Source organism: Perognathus longimembris, chromosome 10 (assembly GCF_023159225.1).
Source record: "Perognathus longimembris pacificus isolate PPM17 chromosome 10, ASM2315922v1, whole genome shotgun sequence".
Classification (NCBI taxonomy): Eukaryota; Metazoa; Chordata; class Mammalia; order Rodentia; family Heteromyidae; genus Perognathus; species Perognathus longimembris.
This window is the reverse complement of record NC_063170.1, coordinates 188,053-213,409: the sequence shown is the minus strand read 5'-3', so window position 1 is coordinate 213,409 and position 25,357 is coordinate 188,053. Positions and strand designations below refer to the sequence as shown.

The 25,357-nt window shown below is 47.9% G+C and overlaps 1 protein-coding gene and 1 long non-coding RNA gene across 4 annotated transcripts; one reads left to right on the top strand and one right to left on the bottom strand.

The window, feature by feature from the left end:
* The first annotated feature begins 2,086 nt into the window (after positions 1-2,086).
* Positions 2,087-18,119, top strand: Def8 (differentially expressed in FDCP 8 homolog). 3 transcript variants are annotated; one of them, XM_048354896.1, is made up of 13 exons: positions 2,090-2,178; positions 2,554-2,620; positions 2,832-2,965; positions 6,169-6,266; positions 7,532-7,681; positions 8,530-8,671; positions 10,571-10,735; positions 11,322-11,449; positions 11,568-11,681; positions 13,183-13,260; positions 14,329-14,469; positions 14,643-14,752; positions 16,399-18,119. In XM_048354896.1, the coding sequence occupies exons 3-13, from the start codon at positions 2,842-2,844 to the stop codon at positions 16,499-16,501; spliced, it is 1,353 nt and encodes a 450-aa protein (XP_048210853.1). In that variant the 5' UTR covers positions 2,090-2,178; positions 2,554-2,620; positions 2,832-2,841; the 3' UTR covers positions 16,502-18,119. The 3 variants fall into 3 exon arrangements, with proteins under 3 accessions (XP_048210852.1, XP_048210853.1, XP_048210851.1); XM_048354894.1 differs by having other exon boundaries at positions 2,091-2,178; positions 13,180-13,260; XM_048354895.1 differs by lacking the exon at positions 2,554-2,620 and having other exon boundaries at positions 2,087-2,178; positions 13,180-13,260.
* Positions 18,120-20,913: 2,794 nt separating this feature from the next.
* Positions 20,914-21,547, bottom strand: LOC125358057. The gene is made up of 2 exons (XR_007212259.1): positions 21,322-21,547; positions 20,914-21,090 (listed from the first exon to the last, which is right to left on the bottom strand). It is a non-coding gene; the product is annotated as an uncharacterized LOC125358057 (long non-coding RNA).
* Positions 21,548-25,357: the final 3,810 nt, after the last annotated feature.

The following is a 25,357-nucleotide window of genomic DNA, read 5'->3' as shown; positions in this document are numbered from 1 at the left end:
ATAGCAATAATGAAGCCAGAACTTTGGATGAAAGGCCCCAGCTTTGGGCAACCCAAATGTACTAGGGTCAACCTCCAGTTCCTATATGCCAATACATTGTGCAGGGGCTGGGAATGTGGCTCAGTGGTAGAGTGCTTGCCTAGCATGCATGAAGCCCTGGGTTTGATTCCTCAGTACCACATAAATAGAAAAGCTGGAAGTGGCCCTGTGGCTCCAGTGGTAGAGTGCTAGCCTTGAGCAAAAGGAAGCTCGGGGACAGTGCCCAGACCCAGAATTCAAGCCCAGGAGTGGCAAGCAAGCAAACAAAAGCATTCGGCACTAGCGAAGAGTAGAGAAAGATTTATTTATTTATTTTTGGCCAGCCCTGGAGCTTGCCTCAGGGCCTGAGCACTATCCCTGGCTTCTTTTTGCTCAAGGAGAGCACTCTGCCACTTGAGCCATAGCACCACTTCTGGCCGTTTTCTATATATGTGGTGCTGGGGGATTGAACCCAGGGCTTCATGTATACAAGGCAAGCACTCTTGCCACTAGGCCATATTCCCAGCCCCTAGAGAAAGATTTGAACACAGCAGCAATGTCAGGAAGACAAGGGACTCAATGACCCTGAGATTATATTCTAGGTGTTGGCATGAGTTGTGGGTTTAAGTGAAGGGTGAGTTAGGGCAGGAGCCAGCGGTATTTTGTAATTATGTGGCCCAGGTCAACCATGTTTTCTGGTTGACCATTATGCTAGGATGTTCCATTGATGTCTAGTTGTAAGAAGGTATTTGTTGAGGGCAGTTTGGGCTTTTATCACAGACATTTATTCCTTGATTTTTGTCTTTTCTAAAGTCCCAAGATGACCATAAGAGAGAGACTTAGAGGAAAAAAATGGCAGAAAGTGACAAAATGGACTTTGTTAGGCCAGTGTCCAGGGCCCTCCTTCTGTAATAGCAGCCTAGCCAGGCACAGGAGATTCACATGTTTGTGAGTGTATATTTGATAGATACATACATATATAGGTAATAGATTATATAGATAGATAATAGATTGTATAGATGAGATAGACAGATAGATAGATGATAAATGATGTAAGGTTCTCTGGAAAGGAACCCCACCACATGGCTCAGGCAGAGAAGAGTTTATTGGGGAGAGAGCAAACTGCCAGCCCATATAAGATGGAGGCATGGGGAGTCAGAGGGGAAGGGAGAAGAGAAAAAGAGAGAAGAGCAAGAGAGTAAGAGAGAAAAGGAAAGAGAGTGGTACTCGTGTTGAGCCAGATTATTTAGGGAAAGGTGGGAGGTATGGCCGGGTGGATTGGATGTGACCTCAGAGAAGCGGGAGGTAACTGCCTCGAGGTCTACTTGGAGCCCTCCAGGGGGTAGACCTTAGGGATAATAGATTATGTAGAGGAGATAGACGCTAGATGGATGGGTAGGTAGACAGACTATCGATAGAGATATGCATGCCTCTACAGTCAAAGGCTACCTCCAAAGTTCCACCCCTCCACTTCAGTTGCTTCTCGGCTGAACAGAGCGCCATACCCCGCTTCCCCCACTCGGCATCAGTTTCTCTGAAAGGTGGGTGCGTCAACACCGAGTTCACAGGGTTCTTGGGCTGGGCTCTGTCCCTGAGCCTCAGGCTAGCACCCCACCACGTGAGCCCCACTGCCACCTCGAGCCTTCCCGGCGGAGTTCATTGAAGCCAAGCGTCTCGCCGCCTTTCCCGCTTGGGCTGGCTTCAGCTGCGATCCTCAGATCTTGCAGCACATTTGTTGGTGTGTGTCCTCGGGCTGGAACTCAGGGCCCGGTTTCCTCAACGCTGAGTTCTTTCCGGAGTCACTCCTCCATTTCCCGCTTTTTGCGGGTGAATCGTCGATTCGAGTCTCAGAGGCTTTCCTGCCCGCGTCCTCGGGTCTCAGCCCCCAGCCGCAGCGAGCGAGGGCTTCAGGCCTGAGCCACCGGCCCCACGGATGTCGGCGACTTAAAAAAAAAGTGACTTGGTTTAAAGCAGTGCTTTCGCGATCCAGAGCCTCGATCCCAAGGACTGCCCTTTCCGGGAAGGGGCGCGGCCGCGCGGGCGCGGGGCGGGCCCGGTGCTGCGGGCCTCCCGGCCGGAGGCGGCGGCAGCGAGCGCCGGGCGGTTTCCCTGGAGCGATGGCGGCCGGGCGGGTTACCATGTAGCGGCGCTGGCTGGCAGGTGAGCGGCCCCGCGGCTTCCGCGGGCCGGGATGACCGCCGAGCCGGCGGGGCCCGGGCCTCGGGGCGCGCGCGGCCCGGCCCCGGCCTTCCCGACACCCGTGCCTGTTGCGGACACTCGGGGTGCGGAGCCGGCTGCGGGCCCGGCCCGGCCCGGCGCGCCCGGAGCCGGGTCCCGACGTCGGGCCCGCACAGCCCGGCGCCGCGGTGGAGGTACCGGCTGCACCTCCGGGGGGCAGGGTTTAGCTCCGCTCCCAGGCTACTGCCCGGGGGCGCGGACCGGCGGGCCCCGGGCCCGTCTCCTCTGTGAAATGGGTGGGCACTGGGGGCGCGCCCCGCCGGTCTTCTCCCGGTTGAGCTCACTGTTTCCTCGTAGCTCACTGGGTGGCCCTGGTGCTGGGAGGCAGGACCTTGGGCTCCAGCCCTGTGTCTTAGGACTCCGGATACGTTTGGACCCACAAGATGGGTACAGACCATGCCATGTCACTGTGGGCTTTGGTGAGTGCAGCCTACGTTGTTTGGGGAGAGGCAGAAGACTGAGGTTGCTGAGTAGCAATACCTTCCTTATAAGATAAAGCTCCCAAGTTGGTGGAATGGATGCTCCATGATGAGCTGTGGACCTAGGTACTCACCCAGCAGTGCTTCGTCTCGTAGGTGGGATGCTATGGAATATGATGAGAAGCTAGCCCGGTTCCGGCAGGCCCATCTCAACCCCTTCAACAAGCAACTTGGGCCAAGGCAGCATGAACAGGGATCCAATGAGGAGGCTCAGGACACTACTTCTGAAGGTGAGTGATGGGGGGGTAGGAACTGGGGGGACCATTTCGTCCCCACCACCTCCCTGCCGCCCTTCATGTTGATTTCGTTTGAAATTATTTTGGGCTGGGTGTTGGTGACTTATGCCTATGATCCTAACTACTCGGGAGGCTGGATCCAAGGATCACGGTTTAATGCCAGCCTGGGCAGGAAAGTCTGTGAGATTCTTTATCCAGCTAACTACCAAAAACAAACAAAAACTCGCAAGTGGAGCTGTGGCTCAAGTAGTAGAGTGCTAGCCTTGAGGAAAGATGTCCAGGGAAGCTGGTCACTGGTGACTCACACCCGGAATCCTAGCTCCTCAGGCCGCTGAAATTTGAGGATTGAAGTTTGGAGCCAGCCTGGGCAGGAAAGGCTGTGAGACTCTTACCTCCAATAAACCACTCAGAAAAAAAAAGCCAGAAGTGGTGTTGTGGCTCCTGTGGTAGAGCTCTCACCTTCAGCAAAAGAAGCTCAGGGATGGTGCCCAGGCCGAGTTCAGGCCCCAGGACTGGGGAAAAAAAAAAGTTTAGAGCCTAGGCTCTGAGTTTAAGCCCCAAGACCAGTACATGCCAAAATTTTTTTTATCAAGTTCTCTTTCTTTTTTTTTCTTTTTCTTTTTGCCAGTCCTGGTCCTTGGACTCTGGGCCCGAGCACTGTCCCAGAGTCCAGGGCCCCAAGCACTGTCCCTGGCTTCTTTTTGCTCAAGGCTAGCACTCTGCCACTTGAGCCACAGCGCCACTTCTGGCCATTTTCTATATATGTGGTGCTGGGGAATCGAACCCAGGGCTTCATGTATACGAGGCAAGCACTCTTGCCACTAGGCCATATTCCCAGCACTGATTATATACTCTCAAGAGACAGGAATTTGTTTCTGGCCAGTCATTGCTGAGCCCCAGAGAACAAAATTACGAATAAGATCTGGTGGAGGAAAGTTAGAGGGTCGAATGTCATGTGCCTCATTCTTCTGGGAACCATAGTGTATGAGCCCTAGAAACTGCAGACAAAGCTGGTAGGGAGAGCTTGGGCCAGGTGTTTGCCCCGATGGCCTGGAGTGTGCTCAGGGGCTCATGAATTTTATGTGATAGCTTGTCAATTTGTGTATAATGCCTTCTTCTTTAGGAATCAGGATGTTTCTATAACTTTATTTTGGCAGTACTAAGGTTTGAACTCAGCCTTGCGCTTGCTAGGTAAGCACTGTATTACTTGAGCCATACCCCTAGCCCTTTTTGCTTTCATTGTTTTCCTTTCCTTTCCTTCTTCTTCTTCTTCTTCTTCTTCTTCTTCTTCTTCTTCTTCTTCTTCTTCTTCTTCTTCTCCTCCTCCTCCTCCTCCTCCTCCTCCTCCTCCTCCTCCTCCTCCTCCTCCTCCTCCTCCTTCTCCTCCTCCTCCTTCTCCTCCTCCTCCTCCTCCTCTTCCTCTTCCTCCTCCTCCTCCTCCTCCTCCTCCTCCTCTTCGTTCCTAGGGCTTGTACTCAGGGCCTGAGCACTGTTCCTGGCTTCTTTTTTTTTTTTTTGCCAGTCCTAGGGCTTGAACTCAGGGCCCGAGCACTGTCCCTGGCTTCTTTTTGCTCAAGGCTAGCACTCTACCTCTTGAGCCACAGTGCCTCTTCTGGCCTTTTCTGTGTATGTGGTGCTAAGGATTTGAACTCAGGGCTTCATGCATGCAAGGCAAGCGCTCTACCACTAGGCCACATTCCCAGCCCCCCTGAGCCTCTCTGTACTCAAGGCTAGCACTCTACCTCTTGACCCACAGTACCACTTCTGGCTTTTTTTATGTATGTGGTGCAGAGGAATCGAATCCAGGGCTTCGAGCATGGTAGGCAAGCATTCTACCACTAAACTACATTCCCAGCCCTGTTTTTCTACAACAACAGGGCTGGGAAGGTGGCTTAATGGTAGAGTGCTTGCCTAGCATGCATGAAGCCCTGAGTTCTATTCCTCAGTACCACATAAACAGAAAAAGCTGAAAGCGGTGCTGTGGTTCAAGTGGTTGAGTGCTAACCTTGAGCAAAAAGAAGCCAGGGACAGTGCTCAGGCCCTGAGTTCAAGCCCCAGGACTGACAAAAACAAACAAACAAACAAACAAAAACAACCCAACACCATTATTTTTTCTTTTCTTTATTCATTTTTAAGGGATTTCAATTTCATTATTTTTCTAGTGTTGTAAGAGGGTAAAAACAGAAATCAGAGAAGCCACATTTTGGGAGGTTGAATTTTGGAGTCTTGTTACAAAGGCCTGCAGCCTGCAAATACACTTAGCACAGTTAGTAAACAGGCCAGAGAAGAAAGGAAAGAACAAAAACTATACCAACAAACCAATTGAGCTCCAGTGGACAGCTGAATGGGGATGCCATGGTGGCCAGAGAAGAGCCAGGAGACAGGACATGGGATGCAAACAGAGACACGTGGCATGATGTAATGGTATCTGAGCTGTTGCAAGCCTAACTAGGCTCAGGTCAGGGGGCAGGGTCACAGGAAACTCCCAGTCCCAGGTACTGGACTGACAGGTTTAGTAACCTATCAGCCAAGTGTCCACCCCTGCCTCCAGGGATTCAGGCATACCCTTCACCTGCGTAGGAGGGGTGCCTCACCTTCTTCCAGCATAAAAATAAGATGCCAGATCCTACCATTCACCAAGTGGTCAATATGGCACTGGCCAGACCTGATCTCCCTGCTTCACTAGTAGCGTCTCAGGCCACGGTAGACCTCAGTCCTCCTATTTATGTATTCCACATAGCTGGGATAACAGGCATGCACCACCATGCTCACCTTTTGTTGGTTGAGATGGATTCTCATGAACTTTTTTCCTGGGCTAGCCTTGAACCATCATCTAATTATTTTCTGTGTCCCAAGTATACAGGAATATAAGTGTGTCACCCTAGATATAATGCTGTCGTGTTTGCCTCTTTCAACACCACCAAGTGTCTGACATTCCATCTCATCTCTCCTATCTGGCAAAAAGCTGGATTTCTTTCCAAATGCATATCAGACAGATGTGGAGAACCCAGCTTCTACCCCTCCCTCTAGGCCATCCTATGGACTCCTTGTGTTTTCTTTCCAGCTCTAGCCACTCTGGTTACTTTTGTGAGGGTCTAGGCGCAGGAGGGGCAAACACACACACACACATGCACACACACACACACACACACACACACACGCACGCACGTACCTTCTTGCTTTCCCCTGTCCTCCAGAGATCCTTCCTGAGTTGTCCCCTGGGGAGCCTGAGTTCCACTGCTCTGAGCACATGATGGATCTTGGCCTGTCTGAAGACCACTTCTCTCGCCCTGTGGTATGTTTTGGGATCTGGGAGGGGAGTGACTGGGCTCTGAGATACTGAGGTCAGCAGCTTCCTGATTACCACCTGACTACCCTGGTAGCAGGGCTGTGGTTCACAGCACTCTCAAGAGCTAAAGGTGCATTTTCCCATCTCTGTGAAGTTCTGTCATCAACCACAGCTGCCCCACCTCAGGCAAATCTCTGGGTCCTCAAACCTGAGACCTACATAGCCCTGACCCTATTCTTACAGAGAAAGTAGAGTCAGCTTAGATCTAGGTAGGTAATCTGAGATGTTTCTTCTCCCTCTGAGAGACCCTGTCTGCAACTACCAAAAAGCTGGAAATAGAGCTGTTGTGGCTTAAGTGATAGAGTGCTAGCCTTGGGCACAAATGCTTAGGGACAGCGCCCAGGCCCTACATTCAAGCCCCATGACTGGCACACATAAAAAAAAAGAAGTACCAAGTCTTGGGGTGGCTGGGTACACCTACACAATGTTGCTAGTATCTGCTTGGGCCTAACAATTCAACCAAAGGCCAGTCCTTTTTCTTATGACAAGAAATATAGTGTTCGTAGCTCCCCTCCAAGGAATAGCTCTGTAGAAATGAAACTGTGTAGCCAAAAAAATCATTTGTAAAAGAGGGAAGTGTGTATGTGTGTGTGGGGGGGGGGAGGGAGAGAGAGAGGGAGAGAGAGAGAGGAAGAGGAAGGAGATGATGATGAAGAAGAAGAAGAAGAAGAAGAAGAAGAAGAAGAAGAAGAAGAAGAAGAAGAAGAAGAAAGAAGAAGAAGAAGAGGAAGGACTATCAAACTAAGGCCCTGTAGCATGTTAGGCAAGTGCTTTATCACTGAGATACCCTTCCAGCCCTTGAAAGTTGCCTTTTTTGTTTGAATTTATTTTGTTTTGGAGACAGGGTATCACTGTGTATACCAGGCTGGCCTTGAACTGGAAACCTTCCTGTTTCTATTTCCCAAATGCTGTGATTATGTGTTCATTACCATGCCTACCCAGAATTCCTCTTTTGAAAAATGTCCTGAGTTGGGTCTTCAGAGACCTGTGGGTACATCAGTCCAGCTAGGGGCAGATAGTGGTCAGTCTCGCCTTATCCAAAGATGTGGGGGTTGAAGTTTGCTAGATAATACTTGGGCTATGTGCAGTGAGTCCTCATCTGGTGAGGAGGTTGAGATCTGCCCTGAGCCTCACCACCCTTGAATACAACCTTAGTCTCCACAGAGAATCTGCTAGGAGACCATCTGACTACAGCCCTCCCACCTGGGCAGGGTCTTTTCCTTGCCTCTGATGTTCAGCAGCTGCAGCAGGCAATTGAGGAATGCAAGCAGGTGATTCTGGAGCTGCCGGAGCAGTCAGAGAAGCAGAAAGATGCTGTGGTGAGGCTTATCCATCTGCGGCTAAAGCTCCAGGAGCTGAAGGTGCGTACTGGCCTGACCCCATGGAGGTGCCAGGAACCATGGTTGAGACTGTAGGCGGCAGAAGGACTAGGTAGCCTCTGAGTGGGTCTCCTCTGAGCTCTGAGAGACTGAGTTAGAATGGTTCCTAGAAAGACAGAGTGGGCTGGGTGCCATTGGTTCACATCTATCATCCCAGCAACTCAGGAAGTTGAGACCTGAGGATTGAGATTTGAAGCCAGCTCAGGCAGGGATGTCTGTGAGACTCTTACTGCATATGGAAGTAATGGATCCCATAGTCCAAAACCCACAGGAATCATCATGTTGAATTGAGTTTGAGTCTCTGACTTGGCTACCACTGAGTCCCTTGTACTGGGAATTAACTCCTGGGAATTTAGAATGAAACATTCATTAGGAAGTAATTAAGTCTATGATAATAAGCACAACTTAAGCAGTGATTTAAGGGGGATGTGTGTGATTTTCTTCATGCAGATGACAGTGAGTGGTATTGGAGATACTGGGCCATCCTATTTTGTTTTTCTTTCAGTCACTGAGAGGAAAAGTCTAAGATATCCTCACACCGCATCTTGGTCTGCACCAAACCAGTAAAAAGCGGGAAGGGTCAATCCTTGCTTACAGGCCCTTGGATCTAGGCAGCACAAGGCTGACAGGGTTGCTAGGAAAGTAGTGTGATCTTGTTGTCTGCACCTGACTGTCCTCCTAGTGCTATAGGAGGAAAGGGAACATGCATTAGGCTAATACTCACAGTCTCTGCTCCTAGAAGTATCTGGAAGGCATGAATTGAACTTAACCAAAAGGAACAAGCTGTAGCCTAGCTCACCTGTGACTCTTCCTTTTCCCTTCCCCTATAGGATCCCAATGAGGATGAGCCTAACATCCGAGTCCTCCTTGAGCACCGCTTCTACAAGGAGAAGAGCAAGAGTGTCAAGCAAACCTGTGACAAGTGTAGCACCATCATCTGGGGCCTCATCCAGACCTGGTACACCTGCACAGGTGGGCTGAGATGGAAGTTCAGACCTGGTGCGCATGTGCAGGTGGGCTGACATAGAAGCTTGCTCTTCCTGCCTAAGTCCCCCAAGTAAGGTAGAGGTGGTAAAGCTCTGATTCCAGATGTGGGTCATATTCAGGTAAATTCTCATTTGATCAAGCTCTTCTGTATGCTGGAAATTTAAAGAATGGAAAAGCTAACATGGCAGTTCCCTGGCCTCATTAAGCTCTCCAGTATAGTGGCCATGAGCCACGCAGGACTATTCAAGTTTAGATCTAAATGCACAGAATATGGAGCTTCATCTGTGCTATGTACATTGTAAGCACTCCACGGCTGCATGAGTCTGGTTGCTTTCTCAATGGATAGTGCAGAGAGAAATTTTCCTTTGATGGTGCTGTTTTGCATGAGAAATTGACTGGTAAATGACATGGTATTACCTTCATAGTAAGGAAAAGGGAAAAGGAATGACATTTATTGGGTGTTTAAATAGGGACTGAGAAAAAGCCTCATTTGGTGTTTAAGCAAATGCTTGGAGGTCAGGAGACAAGTCAGGGGTAGAGCTGGGAGGCAGATCTGCAAAGGCTCTGTGGTTGATGTGTGCCCTGTTTGAAGAAAGATGGGCTTTAAAATGTCTAGTCTTTGTGTGTGTGTGTGTGTACATGTGTGCATGTGAGTGTGAGCATGTGTTTATATCTGTACTGGTCTTGAACTCAAGGCTATCACTCGACTTTCTTGCTCACAGCTGTCACTCTACTACTTGAACCTTCAGTCCAGCATTACTCTGGTTAATTGGACAGAGTCTCATAGACTCCTCTGCTGGGCAGACTCTCAGCCTCCTGAGTAGCTAATTTTACAGGTGTGAGTCACTGATACCTGGCCAAGGTGTCTAGTCTTCATAGTAGCTAAAGCATTGTGCCTGAAAAAGAATATTGTAGAAGCTAGCTGAGGGTTTTCCTGTTAAGTGCAGCAGGGACGATGGTTGGATACCCAGGCTATCACTGCTGATCTGCACATGCACTGGAGGGGGGAGCAAAGCTGGAGGAAGGAAAAGAAGGGGGAGGAGGAGGAGGAGGAAGAGGAAGAAGAAGAAGGAAGAAGGAGGAGGAGGAGGAAGAATGAGGAAGAGGAAGAAGAAGGAGGAGGAGGAGAAGGAGAAGAAAGAAGGAGGAGGAGGAAGAAAGAAAGAAAGAAAGGAAGGAAGGAAGAAAAGAAAGAAGGAAGGAAAGAAAGAAGGAAGGAAAGAAAAAGAAAGGAAGAGGGCTGGGGATATGGCCTAGTGACGAGAGTGCTTGCCTCGTATACATGAAGCCCTGGGTTCAATTCCCCAGCACCACATATCCAGAAAACGGCCAGAAGTGGAGCTGTGGCTCAAGTGGCAGAGTGCTAGCCTTGAGCAAAAAAAAGAAGCCAGGGACAGTGCTCAGACTCTGAGTCCAAGCCCCAGAACTAGCCAAAAAAGAAAAAGAAAAGAAAAAAAAAAGAAAAAGAAAGCAAGAAAAACCCAATCATCATGATGTGGGTGACAGGTAGCTGAGTGCTAGCTGGAAGTTCAAAAGTGCAGTAGAAGAGGGTAGAGAAGAGGCAAAGTGACTCATGCCCTTTAGTCTTAGCAATAGTTTGGAGTCACTGAAATCTGAGATGAGAAATGAGGGAAGAAGGTTGAGATGGAAGAGAAGAAACTCCATTTGGACAGTTTGAGTTTGAGAGTGAGAATAGCAGGTTGGCTGTGAATGTGTGTGTCTAGAATTGATAGGCAAGGCAAATGTTGAACAGGGTCACAAGGATCTTTGAGGAGCCAAGACCTGAAGAAGTGTCTGGTTTGTCTACTCTGGAGTGGATCTCATGAAAGTCAGTATGGACACCTTTCTGTGACTTCTAAGAGGTATGGTTGCTTCCCATCACAGGGTGTTATTACCGCTGTCACAGCAAGTGCCTGAACCTTGTCTCCAAGCCCTGTGTGAGCTCCAAAGTCAGCCATCAGGCTGAGTATGAGCTGAACATCTGTCCTGAGACAGGACTGGACAGCCAGGATTACCGCTGTGCAGAGTGCCGGGCTCCCATCTCTTTGCGTGAGTGATAAAGAGGGTCCTCTCAAAGCAAGGCAGGAACAGACTGGAAGCTATCAGACAGCTGAGGACTGACCTGAGGGCAGGAAGGCTTCTGTTCCCTAGCTTTAAGTGGCAAGAGTCATTACTGGGATGTCTATTTCCCACTGGAGCAAAAAGAGATTTCGGTTGTTCTATGATGTGCCCAGGTCACTCTAAGGCTGGAGCCTGAGCCCAGCCTTTGTGTGGCCCTTTGTCACACAGTGCCTACACAGATAGGAAGGACTAGGGAGAGGAATCTCAGTAGCCACACTCCTGTTGAGTCACAGCTTCCTTCTTGAGATGGAAATGTTAATAAATGTTAACTCATGGGCTCCCTTCAGGACCATAGCATGGTCCTGTTGTTCTGTTTTACTGGTGACCAAACTAAGAGCACCTTAGGATCTACAGAGGCACTGTGGTTGAGGAGGAGGGGCGGCCAGTTCAGTGGGGTGGGACCCCTGGTCTACCTTGCTCTTCTTTCCTGTCCTTTTGATCTGGGAGGAGGGGGTCTGTTGGCCAGGGAGGAGACTTTAGGCATATGGCCCTGATCTGTATGAACCCACCACAGGGGGTGTGCCAAGTGAGGCGAGGCAGTGTGATTACACTGGCCAGTACTACTGCAACCACTGCCACTGGAACGATCTGGCTGTCATTCCCGCACGAGTTGTGCACAACTGGGATTTTGAGCCACGCAAGGTAGAGGGGTGGGGTGTGGGGTAGGGGTGGCCATGGGGAAGGAGAGCCAGTGAGTATACAGAACATGGATGGGTCCCCTAGGCCCCAGTGGGCAGGTTTCTTGTGCTGCACCCTGCAGGTTTCTCGCTGTAGCATGCGCTACCTGGCACTGATGGTATCCCGGCCAGTGCTCCGGCTACGGGAGATCAACCCCCTGCTATTCAACTATGTGGAAGAACTGGTGGAGATCCGGGTAAGGCTGGACCTGAGTTGAGGGATGAGGCAGTACTGTATCAGATGGACCCTTTCTCTGGCCTGTGGGAGGTGCTGAATCTGGGAGGCATGCCATCTTAGCAGGGCCCTTTGCTGGTCTTGGATTAAAGGAGATAGAACCCTGTTCAGTGGCAATCTGATGCCAGGTATGGAGGCAATTAAGGTTTTTTTTTTTAGTAGCCTTTTTATCTTACTTTATTTTAGTGCTGTTCCTGGGGCTTGAACTTGTAGCCTAGGTGCTGTCTCTGAGCTTTTTTGCTCTCTAACACTTGAACAACTTCTGGCTTTCTGGTGATTAATTGGAGATAAGAGTCTCATGGAATTTCCTCTATGGGGCTGGCTTTGAACCAGGATCCTCAGACCTCAGCCGCCTGAGTAGCTAGGATTACAGGCATGGGCCACCAGCACCCAGCAATATCATCCCTTCCCTTGTGGCCTTGAACTTTCAAACTTCACCTCCTGAGTGCTGGTATTACAAATATGCACTATCAGGACCATTGCAATATTTAATATTTAATTCAATATATCCAAAAGATTATTTCAACATACAATTGATATACAAAATTATTGAAATAGGGCTGGGAATGTGGCTTAGCAGTAGAGTGCTTGTATAGCATGCATGAAGCCTTGGGTTCGATTTCTCAGCACCACATACACAGAAGAAGCCGGAAGTGGAACTGTGGCTCAATAGGTAGAATGCTAGCCTTTAGTAAAAAGAAGCCAGAGACAGTGCTCAGGCGCTGAGTTTCAAGCTCCAGGACAGGCAATTATATGGTCTTCATTCTCTATTTTTGTGTCTTGTCTTTGAGTTTTGTGTCCACTCTATAATTACAGCAATCTCAGCTCAGACTACTTTCCAGTGACTGTTTTTTTTCTCCTTATTGGCTTTGAGCTTAGGACCCTGCACTTGCCAGGCAAGTGCTCTACTACTTGAGCCAGTGGTGGCCAATTTTATCTAGCATGGAGATCTAGATGTTCTAGTCCAGGCAGGAGCTGATGGATTGCAGGGAAGGCAGTAGAATAAGTCCAATTCCATGTTACTGGGGAAGACCAGGTAGAGCAGAGTAAGTTATCAAGATCACAGAGGCTGATGAGGAATGTGAAATCTGAGTAGGAGTTAGGCCCAGTGTGTCAAACGTGTCCTAGTACTGTTCTACAGGCTACTGGCTCTTGGACAGGTCAATTTGCATACTTGGGGAAGCAGGTAAGTAGAGTAGATGGAGAATCCCATAGGTGATGGTAAATGAACCTCAAGATCCAATGTAGCCTAGAAGCTGAGATCTGTACTCGAGTTTCTCTGTAGCACTCAGATCTAAGACCATCCTGGGAAGCTCCAAGATACCTTCCTCAGCCCCTGTTGATCTTGCTAACACCCAGAGGGTAATCTGAGGATACCCTATAAAGCTAGGACAGGAAAGAGATGGCTAAGGTGCAGCTCTCTGACCTGGCTGAGGCCTACTTGTTGCCCTTATCCACAGAAGTTACGCCAGGACATCCTGCTCATGAAGCCGTACTTCATCACTTGCAAGGAGGCCATGGAAGCACGTCTGTTGCTGCAGGTCAGACTGCTGGAGGGAATGGCCCCTGCAGTGATAGGACACCTTAGGCTCAAGACTTCTCAGACAACTTGGTAGCTGTATATATTATACTATCAGCAGTCTCCCAAACTCTGCCCCAGTAATATCAGGTCTTATAATAAGCTACTAGGGGCTGAGAATGTGGCTTAGTGATAGAGTGCTTGCCTAGCATGAAACCCTGGGTTCGATTCTTCAGTACCACGTAAATAGAAAAAGCCGGAAGTGGCGTTGTGGCTCAAGTGGCAGAGCACTAGCCTTGAGCAAAAAAGCTCAGGGATAGTGCCCAGGCCCTGAGTTCAAGCCTCAAGACTGGCAAGAAAACAAAAAAGATATTAGGTATCCTAACCACAAAATCATTCTCTGATTATCTCAGTTTGGGAACTGAGATAAACATTGTCTGCAACTTTTATGTGATTCTTGGTGGAAGTAGACATCCACTTCAGGCCAGTTGAACAAAACACAAGTTTTAATGTGTTCATTATTTATGTGTTTAATATTCATATGCACTGGTCTAGATTCTAGGAAGCAATGAAAAAAAAAAACGACAGGCAGGAATCCTTGCCTTGTAGCCATTCCCATCAGTTTTGAAATGTAGGAAAAATAGCTAGTGTGTCAGGGTGGTGAGCATATGGGTAGGACAAAGTTGAGGAGGGGCAGGGAGTACTGAGGAGGTGTTAAGCAGGGAGATGAGGCCTGGGGTGAGGTGTGGCTGGCAGGAGAAGGGCCTAGTGAGTGGGGAGCAGGGTGGTTGGAGGTGGAATTATATGGGTAAGAAGAGTGTGTTTGGGGGAGCTGGGTTACCCAGGTCAGGAAATGTGGCCCTAGCCCCATTTTCCTGCTTTGGCTCCCCCAGGCTCCCTACTTCTGCTCTTAGGGCTCCCAGGGCTTTGTGTCTTTGGAGGCTTCTAGTTGTTCCTGGCTTGGGCTGTTCACCCCATGGTATCTGCTGGACCTGGCCGAGAGATAAGGCCTGGACAGTGGGAACAGACAGAGGGTTGTGGGAGGGTCTCCTTCTCTGTGCTTGGGGTCACAGCTTCTGGGACTTGGCAGCTCCAGGACCGGCAGCACTTTGTGGAGAACGATGAGATGTACTCCATCCAGGACCTCTTGGATGTGCACATGGGCCGTCTTGGCTGCTCCCTTACTGAGATCCACACACTCTTCGCCAAGCACATCAAGCTGGACTGCGAGGTGGGTCTTCCCACCCACTCTGACCCACAGGAGACCCTGGGCCACTTTCCTGACCCCAGTCTTGGGGGCTGTGATGGGCAGGAGAAGCAGCTTGTCCCAGTATCCCTGGCCAGAGTTGGCACTTACCTGCTTATATCCTCTAACCTCTCCACACTGTTTCTTCTCCCCACCAGCGGTGTCAGGCAAAGGGCTTTGTGTGTGAGCTCTGCAGAGAAGGTGACGTGCTGTTCCCATTTGATAGCCACACGTCTGTGTGCATGGACTGCTCCGCGGTCTTCCACAGGTGGGTGTGACCAGGTCCTTCTCAGAGGAGGTGTTGAGGCTCTGCCCTGCCCGCTGAGTGGCTTTCTTTCCTTGGTCTCAGCTTGAGGAAGCAGGCACTGCCATCCCTGAAAGAGAGGGAGACAGACATTTGGGCCTTTGCTGATCCTGAGCCATAGATTTACACACTGATGTCTATATGTAAAAATTCTATTAGGAATGAATGCTTGTGGGCTGGGGAGGGGTCATCATAGTCCAGACCATTCTGGATTCGTTTCCAAGGCCTGCTTAGACTTGCACAGTGTCTGCACTGCTTCCTTCTGCATTCACAGTGAAGTCACTCTCAGTTAGCATAGGGCAGAGGTTCCCAAACATTCTTGTTTCTGACATCCTTAATATTTCAGTACCTTTTCCAGTGTCCCTAGTCCAAAAGAAATACCTAATACTTTTGCTTATAAGTATGTATGTTTAAATAGTATTATGAGAATTTATATCCTGCAGATTTAATAGTGGCTATTTGAAAAAAATAATACACATAAGCTAGAAGAAAAACATAAACTTTATTCTGCAATAAGCACAGTTTCTTTTCCTTTTTCCTTTTTTCTTTGTACTGGGACTAGGGCTTGAACTCAGACCCTCATCTTCTCCCATAGATTTTTTATTTTTGCCAGTTGTGGGGCTTGAACTCAGGGCCTGAGCACTGTCCCTGAGCTTCTTTTTGCTCAAGGCTAGCACTCTACCACTTGAGCCACAGCACCATTTCTGGCTTCTTCTGCATATGTGGTGCTGAGGAATCAAACCCAGGTTTCATGCATGCTAGGCAAGCACTCTATTCTCAGCCCTTTCCCATAGCTTTTTGCAAGGCTGATGCTTTACCACTTGAGCCACACCATCACTTCTGGCTTTTTGTGGTTAACTGGAGATAAGAATCTCATGGATTTGTCTGACTGGGCTGGCTTTGAACCTTGATCCTCAGATCTCAGCCTCCTGAATAGCTAGGATAATGGGTGCACAATTTCTTACCTATGGTATATGTGCATCTACTGGGCTCTGGAGTTGGATGAGAACCCTCCATCACTATTTCTGTCCACACTGATTTTTTTTTTTTGGCCCTGGCACCGGTTTATCATAGCAAGTGCAGAAATCCCAGCTCCTCAAAGCCAGTTGTCACAAAAAGGGATGTAGTAAAAACACTTGTTGAAACATGAACTCTCTTGAGCTAGTAGTTTTAGTGGTAGACACATGTCAAATACTGCTGAATTTGAACATGTATTCTTTCCACATGTTCAAATGAGCCTATAGAATCCTATGTACATGCTTGATCCCGGTATGCCTTGACACACAGTTTGGGAATTGTAATTGAAGGCTTCACAATGGTGAGAATAGGTGACAGTGGTAAAGAAAGAAACTCGGAGCCTGAATGTGAATACTGGGGGCCTGCATTGTCCAGATAATGCAATAGGAGTGCCCTTGAATAGATACCCATATACTGGACAAGCCTTTACCACACACAGGTCTTGTCATACTTGCATGCCAGCCTTGCATCTGACCTATGGTAATGAACATCCAAGCCCCTTTGCCCCTTTGCACAGGGGTCATAGGAGCTCACCTACTAAGCTTGAAAGGTTCCAGTGATACAATTTTACATGTCTGTCTTTCTGTCCCCAGGGATTGCTACTATGACAATTCAACTACATGCCCTAAGTGTGCCCGGCTCAACCTGAGAAAGCAGTCGCTCTTCCAAGAGTCTGGTCCAGATGTGGATGCTTAGAGTGCTAGGGGAGAACACTGGGCTCTGTGCCTACCCATCTGGCTTCTGCTCTGTTGGCATTGCCAAAGTCAGCTCTGGAGACTCCTCCCTGGTGCACCCCCTGGACCTCTTTACCCAACCAGGCCAGAAGGGTATGAGTGGTGCCCACCAGGACTGCCACTCCCCAGGCGCCAGCTGGGACTTAGTGTGGCTGTACTTCTTGTTACCTAGGTACGCTGTTGTGAGGGGTCATACTGTGGCCCCTGTCCTTCCCCCAATGTAGGACACCTTGGGCAAGGGAGCCCCAGGTGTGACTTCACTCCCTCCTGGTACTGAACACTCCAGGCTTCTAGACCCTAGAAACGCCCCTGCTCATGTTCAGATCACACTAGCAACTGATTAGGCCAAGAACCTCAGTGAGTGGCCAGTGATACCTGAGGATGCTGGCTGCATACACCTAGCCTCATCTGTTGCCATAAACAATTTCGGCTCTCTTCCTTCCCAGTACCTTCTCTCTCTGGGGTCATCTGGTTGTCTGTGGATGGGGCCATTCACTGTGGTATCCCATGGACCTCTTCAACCTCCTGAGGCTCTTAATCCTCCTTAGGCAGTCAGTGGGGTTCCTTGAATAATGTGAAGTGAAGCAGGCTCTGGAACTCCTCCCTGAAGGGCATATCTGCTGCTGCTTCAACCCTTGCCTAGTCCACCTCACTCTGGTGCTTTGAGCTGGGCAGCTAGGGGCTGAGTTCAAGCAAGATGTCCTGTCCTCTAGGTTTATAGCAGAAACAATGTGCCCAGGGGAGGCTCTGGGTTAGGCAAACAAGTTAGTTTCCTACAGTAGGCCTGCATAGCAGTTCTTGGGACCAGATTCACCCCTGGAGCTCTGTTCTGCTGCCACCATGCCTAGGGAGGGCTCTCAGTGACTTGGGGATAACCTTCCAGTGACTTGGTTTCTAGCCCTGAGGTAAAAAGTTGAGCTTATTTGCTTAAGGGTGCCCAGGCAGGAGGCTTAGAGCTTATGTGGGAAGATCTGGGTCTGGAAAGTGGACAAGGTCTACAGTTCTACAGTGGGGGAAGCCATACTCAGCCTCCATGCACCTTATAAATTCTGCAGTTGAGGTTGTAGTGTGTGAGGGGATGTCACAGGATAAGGCTTCTGTTTTTCATCCCTGTGAAGGAAGGGTTGCTTGCATCTGTCCCTTAACTCCTTGTCCTATGTCGTGTGTGGGTATGGGAAGCCACACCTGGGCATTGGGCAGAGGGCACTGAGTGTTGCTGCTTGGATGTCTCTCACCTTTGACTGAGCCTGAGAGGACAACTCAACCAGCAGGACACAGCTTAGCTTGCCACCCTATTTAAGGGGTAGATGAATATAGCACCTCTTCTTTGCCCCTTGTGCCATCAGATGGCTTAGGCAATGCTCTTGCTGCCTTTTGTCAGTTTCCCCATTGGAAATAGGGGAGAGTGGTATTGACCTACCTCAAGGTGAAATAGTAAAAAGTCCTTTAAGAAGTTTGATGGGTCTGGGTGCTAGTGGCTTACGCCTGTAATCCTAGCTACTCAGAAGGCTGAGGTCTGAGGATGGCAGTTTAAAGCCAGTCTGAGCAGGAAAGGCCATGAGATTCTTATCTCCAGAAGTGGCTCTGTGGCTCAAAGTGGCAGAGTGCTAGCCTGGAGCAAAAGAACTTAGAGACTGCACCCAGGCCTAGAGTTCAAGCCCTATGACTGATAAAAAAAAGTTTGGGGTCAACACAGGTCCCTCTCCTTCTTCCTTTTCCTCATTGGGGTTGAAGAGGGTGCTAAGGGACAAATGCTATTTTCCTATTCCCCTAAATCTGTGCATTTATCACCACTGCATCACATTGTGTTATGTGGCTACTGACCTTTCTTAATTCTCTTGTGTAATCATCATCACTGTTCCAGTGATAAGTCACTGTACTGACAGAAAATGTTACTAGGCTGGCATTTGTTGGGCAAAGGGTTGAGTTTCTTTTTATAACCCACTCCAAACCTTCTCCCCAATATCTCTTCTCCTTGAAATGTAAGGGTGGGTAATACAGAATACAGAATCATGTGTAGGTCCTTATATGTATCTACAGCATAGGTAGGAGACCGCAGCTCATTTATATGACTACTATGTTATAGAACACACAAGGTATCTCATAGCATGGTGAATCTGGATCAAAGCAGTTAGATGATATACAAGGCAATTCAATAGGCTTGCGTATGATCTGGTTTGGGGTGAAGTAACACTATTGATTGGTGTCAGATAGACCAAGGCCTGAGCTTGCTCTCACAAGATGTAGAGACGTGGCCTGTCTCTACAGGCCTACTGTCTCCATTTTGACAAGACCTGAGGTTTCAGAATTCCAGGGGCATTTAGCACTGTGCCTCTCTTCTTTCTTCTCACCTCCCTTTTTTTCTTCCCTCTATTTTCCTATTTAAATTTTTTTTTCTGAACTTTAAAAGATTGTACAAGGTGGTTACAACTTAATATGTCCCCTTAAGTGTCCAGTGGTGTTTTGTTTTGTGCTGGTAATGGGGCTTAACCTCAGGGCCTCGTGCTCTTGCTTGGCTTTTTCACTCAAGCCTGGACCTCTACCACTTGAATCACAGCTCCACTTATGCCTTTTTGTTGGTTATTTGGAGATAAGAGTCTCTGGGACTTGTCTGCCTAGGTTGTCTTTGAACTTTGACCCTCAGATCTCAGCCTCTGGAGTAGCTAGGCTTATAGGCAGGAGCCAGCATACTTGGCTCTGGTGCTGCTGCTGCTGCTCTTCCTCCTCTTCCTCATTTCTTCTTCTTCTTCTTCTTCTTCTTCTTCTTCTTCTTCTTCTTCTTCTTCTTCTTCTTCTTCTTCTTCTTCTTCTTCTTCTTCTCTTCTCCTTCTCCTTCTCCTTCTCCTTCTCCTTCTCCTCCTTCTCCTCTTCCTCTTCCTCCTCCTCCTCCTCCTCCTCCTCCTCCTCCTCCTCCTCCTCCTCCTCCTCCTCCTCCTCCTCCTCCTCCTTCTAATTCTTCCTCTTCCTTCTTCCTCCTCCTCCTCCTCCTCCTCCTCCTCCTCCTCCTCCTCCTCCTCCTCCTCCTCCTCCTCCTCCTCCTCCTCTTCCTCTTCCTCCTCTTCCTCCTCTTCTTCCCTGCCAGTCATGAGACTTGAACTCCAGGCCTGGGCACTGTCCCTGAGCTTTTGTGCTCAAGGCTAGTGGTCTACCACTTGAGCCACAGCAACGTGTGTGTGTGTGTGTGTGTGTGTGTGTGTGTGTGTGTGTGTGTGTGTGTAATTGGAGATAATCTCATGGACTTTTCTGCCTGGGCTGGCTTCAAACCTTGATCCTCAGCTCTCAGCTTCCTGAATAGCTGGGATTACAGGTATGAGGCTTCAGTACCCTCTTCTCCAGTGTTTTTTTTTTTTTTTTTGCTAGTCTTGGGGCTTGAGCTCAGCCTGGGCACTGTCCCTGAGCTTTTTTCTCAAGGATAGTGCTCTACATCTTTGAGCCACAGTGCCACTTTTGGTTTTCAGGTGGCTAATTGGAGAAAAAAATCTAGACTTTTCTGCCCAGGCTGGCTTTGAGCCATGATCCTCAGATCTCAGCCTCCTGAGTAGCTAGGATGACAGGTGTGAGCCATCAGCACTTGGCTCTCTCATGCTTTTTGCTCAGAGTCATCCCTCTTTTTCTGTCATCATGTAAACCAATGGGTTTCATTGTTTTCATACCTGTATATAATGTACTTGGATTATATTGGTCCCCTGTTACTGTCTCTTGTCTCCTTACTGATCCCTTTCTCTGCCCAAATAGTCCTTCTACTGTCATATCTTAAAAAAATAATAAATCTAGAATCTGAGATAATTGAATAGAACTTTGTTTTCCCTTACTGATACTGGAGTTTGAACTTAGATCCTCATGTTTGCTTGGCTGGTACTTTACCACTTGAGCTACACTTCCACCTCAGCTTTTTACTGGTTCTTTTGGAGAGTCTTGCAGACTTTTCTGCTCAGGCTGCTTTCTAACTGGCATCCTTTCAGCTTTCGTGTAGCTAAGATGAAAAGTATTAACCACTGTGCTTGGCCTGAATAGAGGCTTCTAGTGAATAGACCTTTCAAGTTGGATGCAAAGTTGAGTGGAGGCTGGGAATGTGGCTTAGTGGTAGAGTGCTTGCCTAGCATGCATGAAGCCCTGAGTTCAATTCTTCAGTACCACATAACAGAAAAAGCCAGAGGTAGTGCTGTGGCTCAAGTGGTAGAGTGCTAGCCTTGAGCAAAAGAAGCTCAAGGACAGTGCCTCAGGCCCTGAGACTGGCAAAAAACAAAAAAAGTTGAATGGGCATGGTGGAGCATGCCTAAAATCCCAGAACTTGGGAAGTAAGGCAGGACAATCACCAGTTGGAAGACAGCTTTGCTACTTAGTGAGATTGTTTTTATGTTGTTGTTTTTTTAAATTACAATCCTGATAGGCTAATATACTGTGAGTCTATGTCTTTCCCTGTATTGGAGCCCACACAGACAATGGGAGGTAAGGCCATCTAAGGCAATTTGTGGAATGGTTTGGGGATACTTGTATATTTGAGCACATTCCTCTAGCTCCAGCTCATGGTTAAGCTGCACTTTGGATACCCTTTTGTTGTTTTTTTTTGTTTTTTTTTTGGCCAGTCCTGAGCCTTGGACTCAGGGCCTGAGCACTGTCCCTGGCTTCTTCCCGCTCAAGGCTAGCACTCTGCCACTTGAGCCACAGCGCCGCTTCTGGCCGTTTTCTGTATATATGTGGTGCTGGGGAATCGAACCTAGGGCCTCATGTATCCGAGGCAGGCACTCTTGCCACTAGGCTATATCCCCAGCCCCTGGATACCCTTTTGTCTAGGAAGACATAATAGTTTCCCCTTTCAGGTTTCAAGTCTTTTTTTTCCTTTTGGCAAATTTGGAGTTATAGAAAAATTGTAAAAACAACCCTATGGGGGCTAGGAATGTGGCTTAGTGGTAGAGTGCTTGCATAGCATGCATTAAGCCCTGGGTTCGATTCCTCAGCACCACATATATAGAAAAAGCCAGAAGTGGTGCTGTGGCTCAAGAGGTAGAGAGCTAGCTTTGAGCAAAGAGAAGCCAGGGACAGTGCTCAGGCCCTGAGTCCCAGGCCTCAGGACTGGCCAAAACAAAACAAAACAAAAAAACACTATGGCTCATCTCCTGGATTCTCTGTATGTTAACATTTTGCTATATTTGCTTTATTCTTTTTTTTTTGGCCAGTCCTGGGGCTTGGACTCAGGGCCTGAGCACTGTCCCTGGCTTCTTTTTGCTCAAGGCTAGCACTCTGCCACTTGAGCCACAGCGCCACTTCTGGCCATTTTCTGTATATGTGGTGCTGGGGAATTGAACCCAGGCCCTCATGTATATGAGGCAAGCACTCTTGCCACTAGGCCATATCCCCAGGCCCTGCTTTATTCTTTCTTTACATACATTCTCCAAAAATTTGATGTTAACTTGCAGACATTGCCCCTTTGCTTACTACTTTATTTTTATTGATTTTGTTCCAGTATTGAGGATTGAACCCTTGCTAGAGAAGCAATCTACTACTTGAACCAAGTCCCCAGTACTTTTGTTTTTATTTTGCATTTCTGAGATAAGGTCTCACTAACTTGCTAAGGCTAGTCTTGAATTCCTGCCTTTGTTTCCTGAGTAGCTGGAATTACAGGCATGACAGGGCCATCCCTTTGTTTCTAAATACTTTATGGGTATTCTTCACCTTAAAGGGTGTGTGTGTGTGTGTGTGTGTGTGTGTGTATCTTGGTCTTGGAGCTTAAACTAAGAGTCTGGGTGCTCTTCTTTAGCTTTTTCACTCAAGCCTGGGACTCCAGCAATTGAGCCACAGCTCCACTTCTGGATTTCTGCTGGTTAATGAGAGATAAGAGTAGCTGGGATTACAGACATGAACCATTAGTACCTGGCAAGATATTTTCTTTCATGGCCACTGTGCAAGTATGAAAGAAAACTACATGTGCAATGACTGACCCAAGTACATGTATTTTCTTTTGTTAGAAATGCCTCTTCAGGGTACAACCACAAAACGTAAGTGCTTGAAAGTGGAGATGTGGCTCAAATTTTAGAACACTGGTCTTAAGCAAAAAAGTTATACAACAGCTTGAGGCCCTGAGTTCAAGTACTAATAACAGTGCATGCGTATGTACACACACACACACACACACACACGAATTAGCAGCTAAAATATGGTTGCAGACTCATATGTTTCTTAGTGTCAACTGTCTCTCCCTAAGTATACCATTTCGCATTTCCATTACCAACTTATCAGAGTTGATTTTTTTTTTGTTTGGTTTTGGTTTTTTGCCAGTCCTGAGGCTTGAACTCAGGGCCTGAGCACTGTCCCTGGCTTCTTTTTGCTCAAGGCTAGCACTCTACCACTTGAGCCACAGCGCCACTTCTGGCTTTTTCTATATATGTGGTGCTGAGGAATGGAACCCAGGGCTTCATGTATACATGGCAAGCACTTTACTGCTAGGTCACATTCCCAGCCCCGTTGATATTTTTTGTGGCAATACTAGGGTTCGAATTCAAGGTCTCATGCTTACCAGGCAGGTATTATATCACTGAGTCATGCCCTCAGCCCATATGAGAGTTCTTGCTACCCCATAGCGTCAGAATGTGGGGTGTGTGTGTATGTGTGTGTTATTCTGGGCCTTGAATACAGGGTTTCTGTTTGCTAGGCAGGTGCTATTCTCATGTGAACTATGTACCTAGCCTTTTTTGCTTCCATTATGTTTTGGATAGGGTCTTGTCTTGCTTTTTGCTAGGGATGGCCTGTACCATGATTTTCATCTTTCTGTTTATACTTCCTTTGTAGGTGGCATGACAGGAATGTACCATACTATGCCTAGCTTTTTATTGTTTGAGCTGGGAGTTTGTGGACTTTTTGCTTAGACTGGCTTCAAACCACCATGTTCCTTATCTCAGCTTCCCGAGTAGCTAGGATTACAGACATGAGCCACCAAACCTACATTGCTACACAAGAAATCCTCTGGCTTCTGCCTCCTAAATGCTGGGATTATAGGCATGTGCTTCCCTGTTTAACTGTAATCATACTTTTTTGTTTCTTTTTTTAATGCCAATCCTGGGGCTTGAATTCAGGGCCTGGACTCTTGTCCCTAAGCAGCTTTTGCTCAAGGCTATCACTCTACTACTTGAGCCACAGCACCACTTCTGGCCTTTCCTGTTTATGTGGTTCTGAGGAATTGAACCCAGGGCTGCATGCATGCTAGGCAAGCACTCTACCAACTTCCAGCTTTTTTGGTAGTTAATTGGAGATAATAGTGTCATAGGCTTTTTTTTCTTTTTTTTGGCCAGTCCTGGGGCTTGGACTCAGGGCCTGAGTCCCTGGCTTCTTTTTGCTCAAGGTTAGCACTCTGTCACTTGAGCCACAGCGCCACTTCTGGCCATTTTCTGGGGAATTGAACCCAGGGCTTCATGTATACAAGGCAAGCGCTCTTGCCACTAGGCCATAAACCCAGCCCCCTCATGGGCTTTTTTTGTAAGGGTGTCTTTGAATTAATATCCTCAGAGTTCAACTTCCTTTGTAGCTAGGATTACAGGTGTGAGGCTCTGGTGCCTATTTTATATAGATGTCATGGGACTGGAACTCAGGACTTGGGTGCTGTTCCTGAGCTTTCGTGCTCAAGGCTACTGTTCTACTGTTCTACCACTTTGACCACAGCTCCACTTCTGGTCTGGTTTTGGAATGGTTAATTGGAGATAAGAGTCTCATGGACTTTTCTGCCTGGCTTGCTTCAAACCACCATCCTCATATCTCAGCCTCCTGAGTAGCTAGGATTATAGGCGTGAGCCACCAACACTGTTTTGTTTTGTTTTTTTAAATTAAGAGTCTTGCTATGTTCTCCAGGTTAGCCTTGAACTCACCATACTTCTGCCTTATCCTCCTGAATAGCTGGAACTACAGGTGTTAGCCAGTATATGGCTTGTACTTTTTAAAATTTACAATATGATGAAAAATGTATAGTTTTTGGCTGGGGATATAGCCTAGTGGCAAGAGTGCCTGCCTCGGATACACGAGGCCCTAGGTTCGATTCCCCAGCACCACATATACAGAAAACGGCCAGAAGCGGCGCTGTGGCTCAAGTGGCAGAGTGCTAGCCTTGAGCGGGAAGAAGCCAGGGACAGTGCTCAGGCCCTGAGTCCAAGGCCCAGGACTGGCCAAAAAAAAAAAAAAAAAAAAATGTATAGTTTTAATTTCACTTATAAGCATGGCCAAACGGTTTCAGGATGCAGTTTCTGAATTATGTCTTATGTTCAATTTTTTATTGAGTAGTACTTTTCCTTCTCAATTTTTCACAAATTAAGGTTATTTGTTAACTTTAAGAATTTTTCACGAATTAAGGATATTAACTATTACCTATGAGATATGCTGCAAATATTTTCTTGCAGCTTCTCAATTGCCTTTTGATCTGATTTATGTTTTATTTGTTTGTGTGTGTGTGTGTGTGTGTGTGTTTTGCCAATCCTGGGGCTTGAACTTGGGGTCTGAGCACTGTCCCTGACTTCTTTTTGCTCAAGGCTAGCACTTTACCACTTGAGCCACCGTGCCACGTCTGGCTTTTTCTATATATGTGGTGCTGAGGAATTGAACCCAGGGCTTTATATATGTGAGGTACGCACTCTACCAGTAGGCTATATTCCCAGCCCTGATTTATGTTTTATTCCCTCATGAGAATGTTGTTTTTATTTTATATGGTCAAATTAATGTTTTCTTTCATCTGGATAGGAAATCTTTTTTTTCTTTTAAAAATGTTTTCCTTGGGCTGGGGATATGGCCTAGTGGCAAGAGTGCCTGCCTCATATACATGAGGCCCTGGATTCGATTC

Excerpts from the sequence above, each read along its gene's own strand:
- Def8 (XM_048354895.1), top strand. The coding sequence starts at position 2,842 with ATGGAATATGATGAGAAGCTAGCCCGGTTCCGGCAGGCCCATCTCAAC. Across the intron at positions 2,966-6,168 it reads TCAGGACACTACTTCTGAAG|AGATCCTTCCTGAGTTGTCC; the intron begins GTGAGTGATGGG and ends CCTGTCCTCCAG. Across the intron at positions 14,753-16,398 it reads TGCTCCGCGGTCTTCCACAG|GGATTGCTACTATGACAATT; the intron begins GTGGGTGTGACC and ends TTCTGTCCCCAG.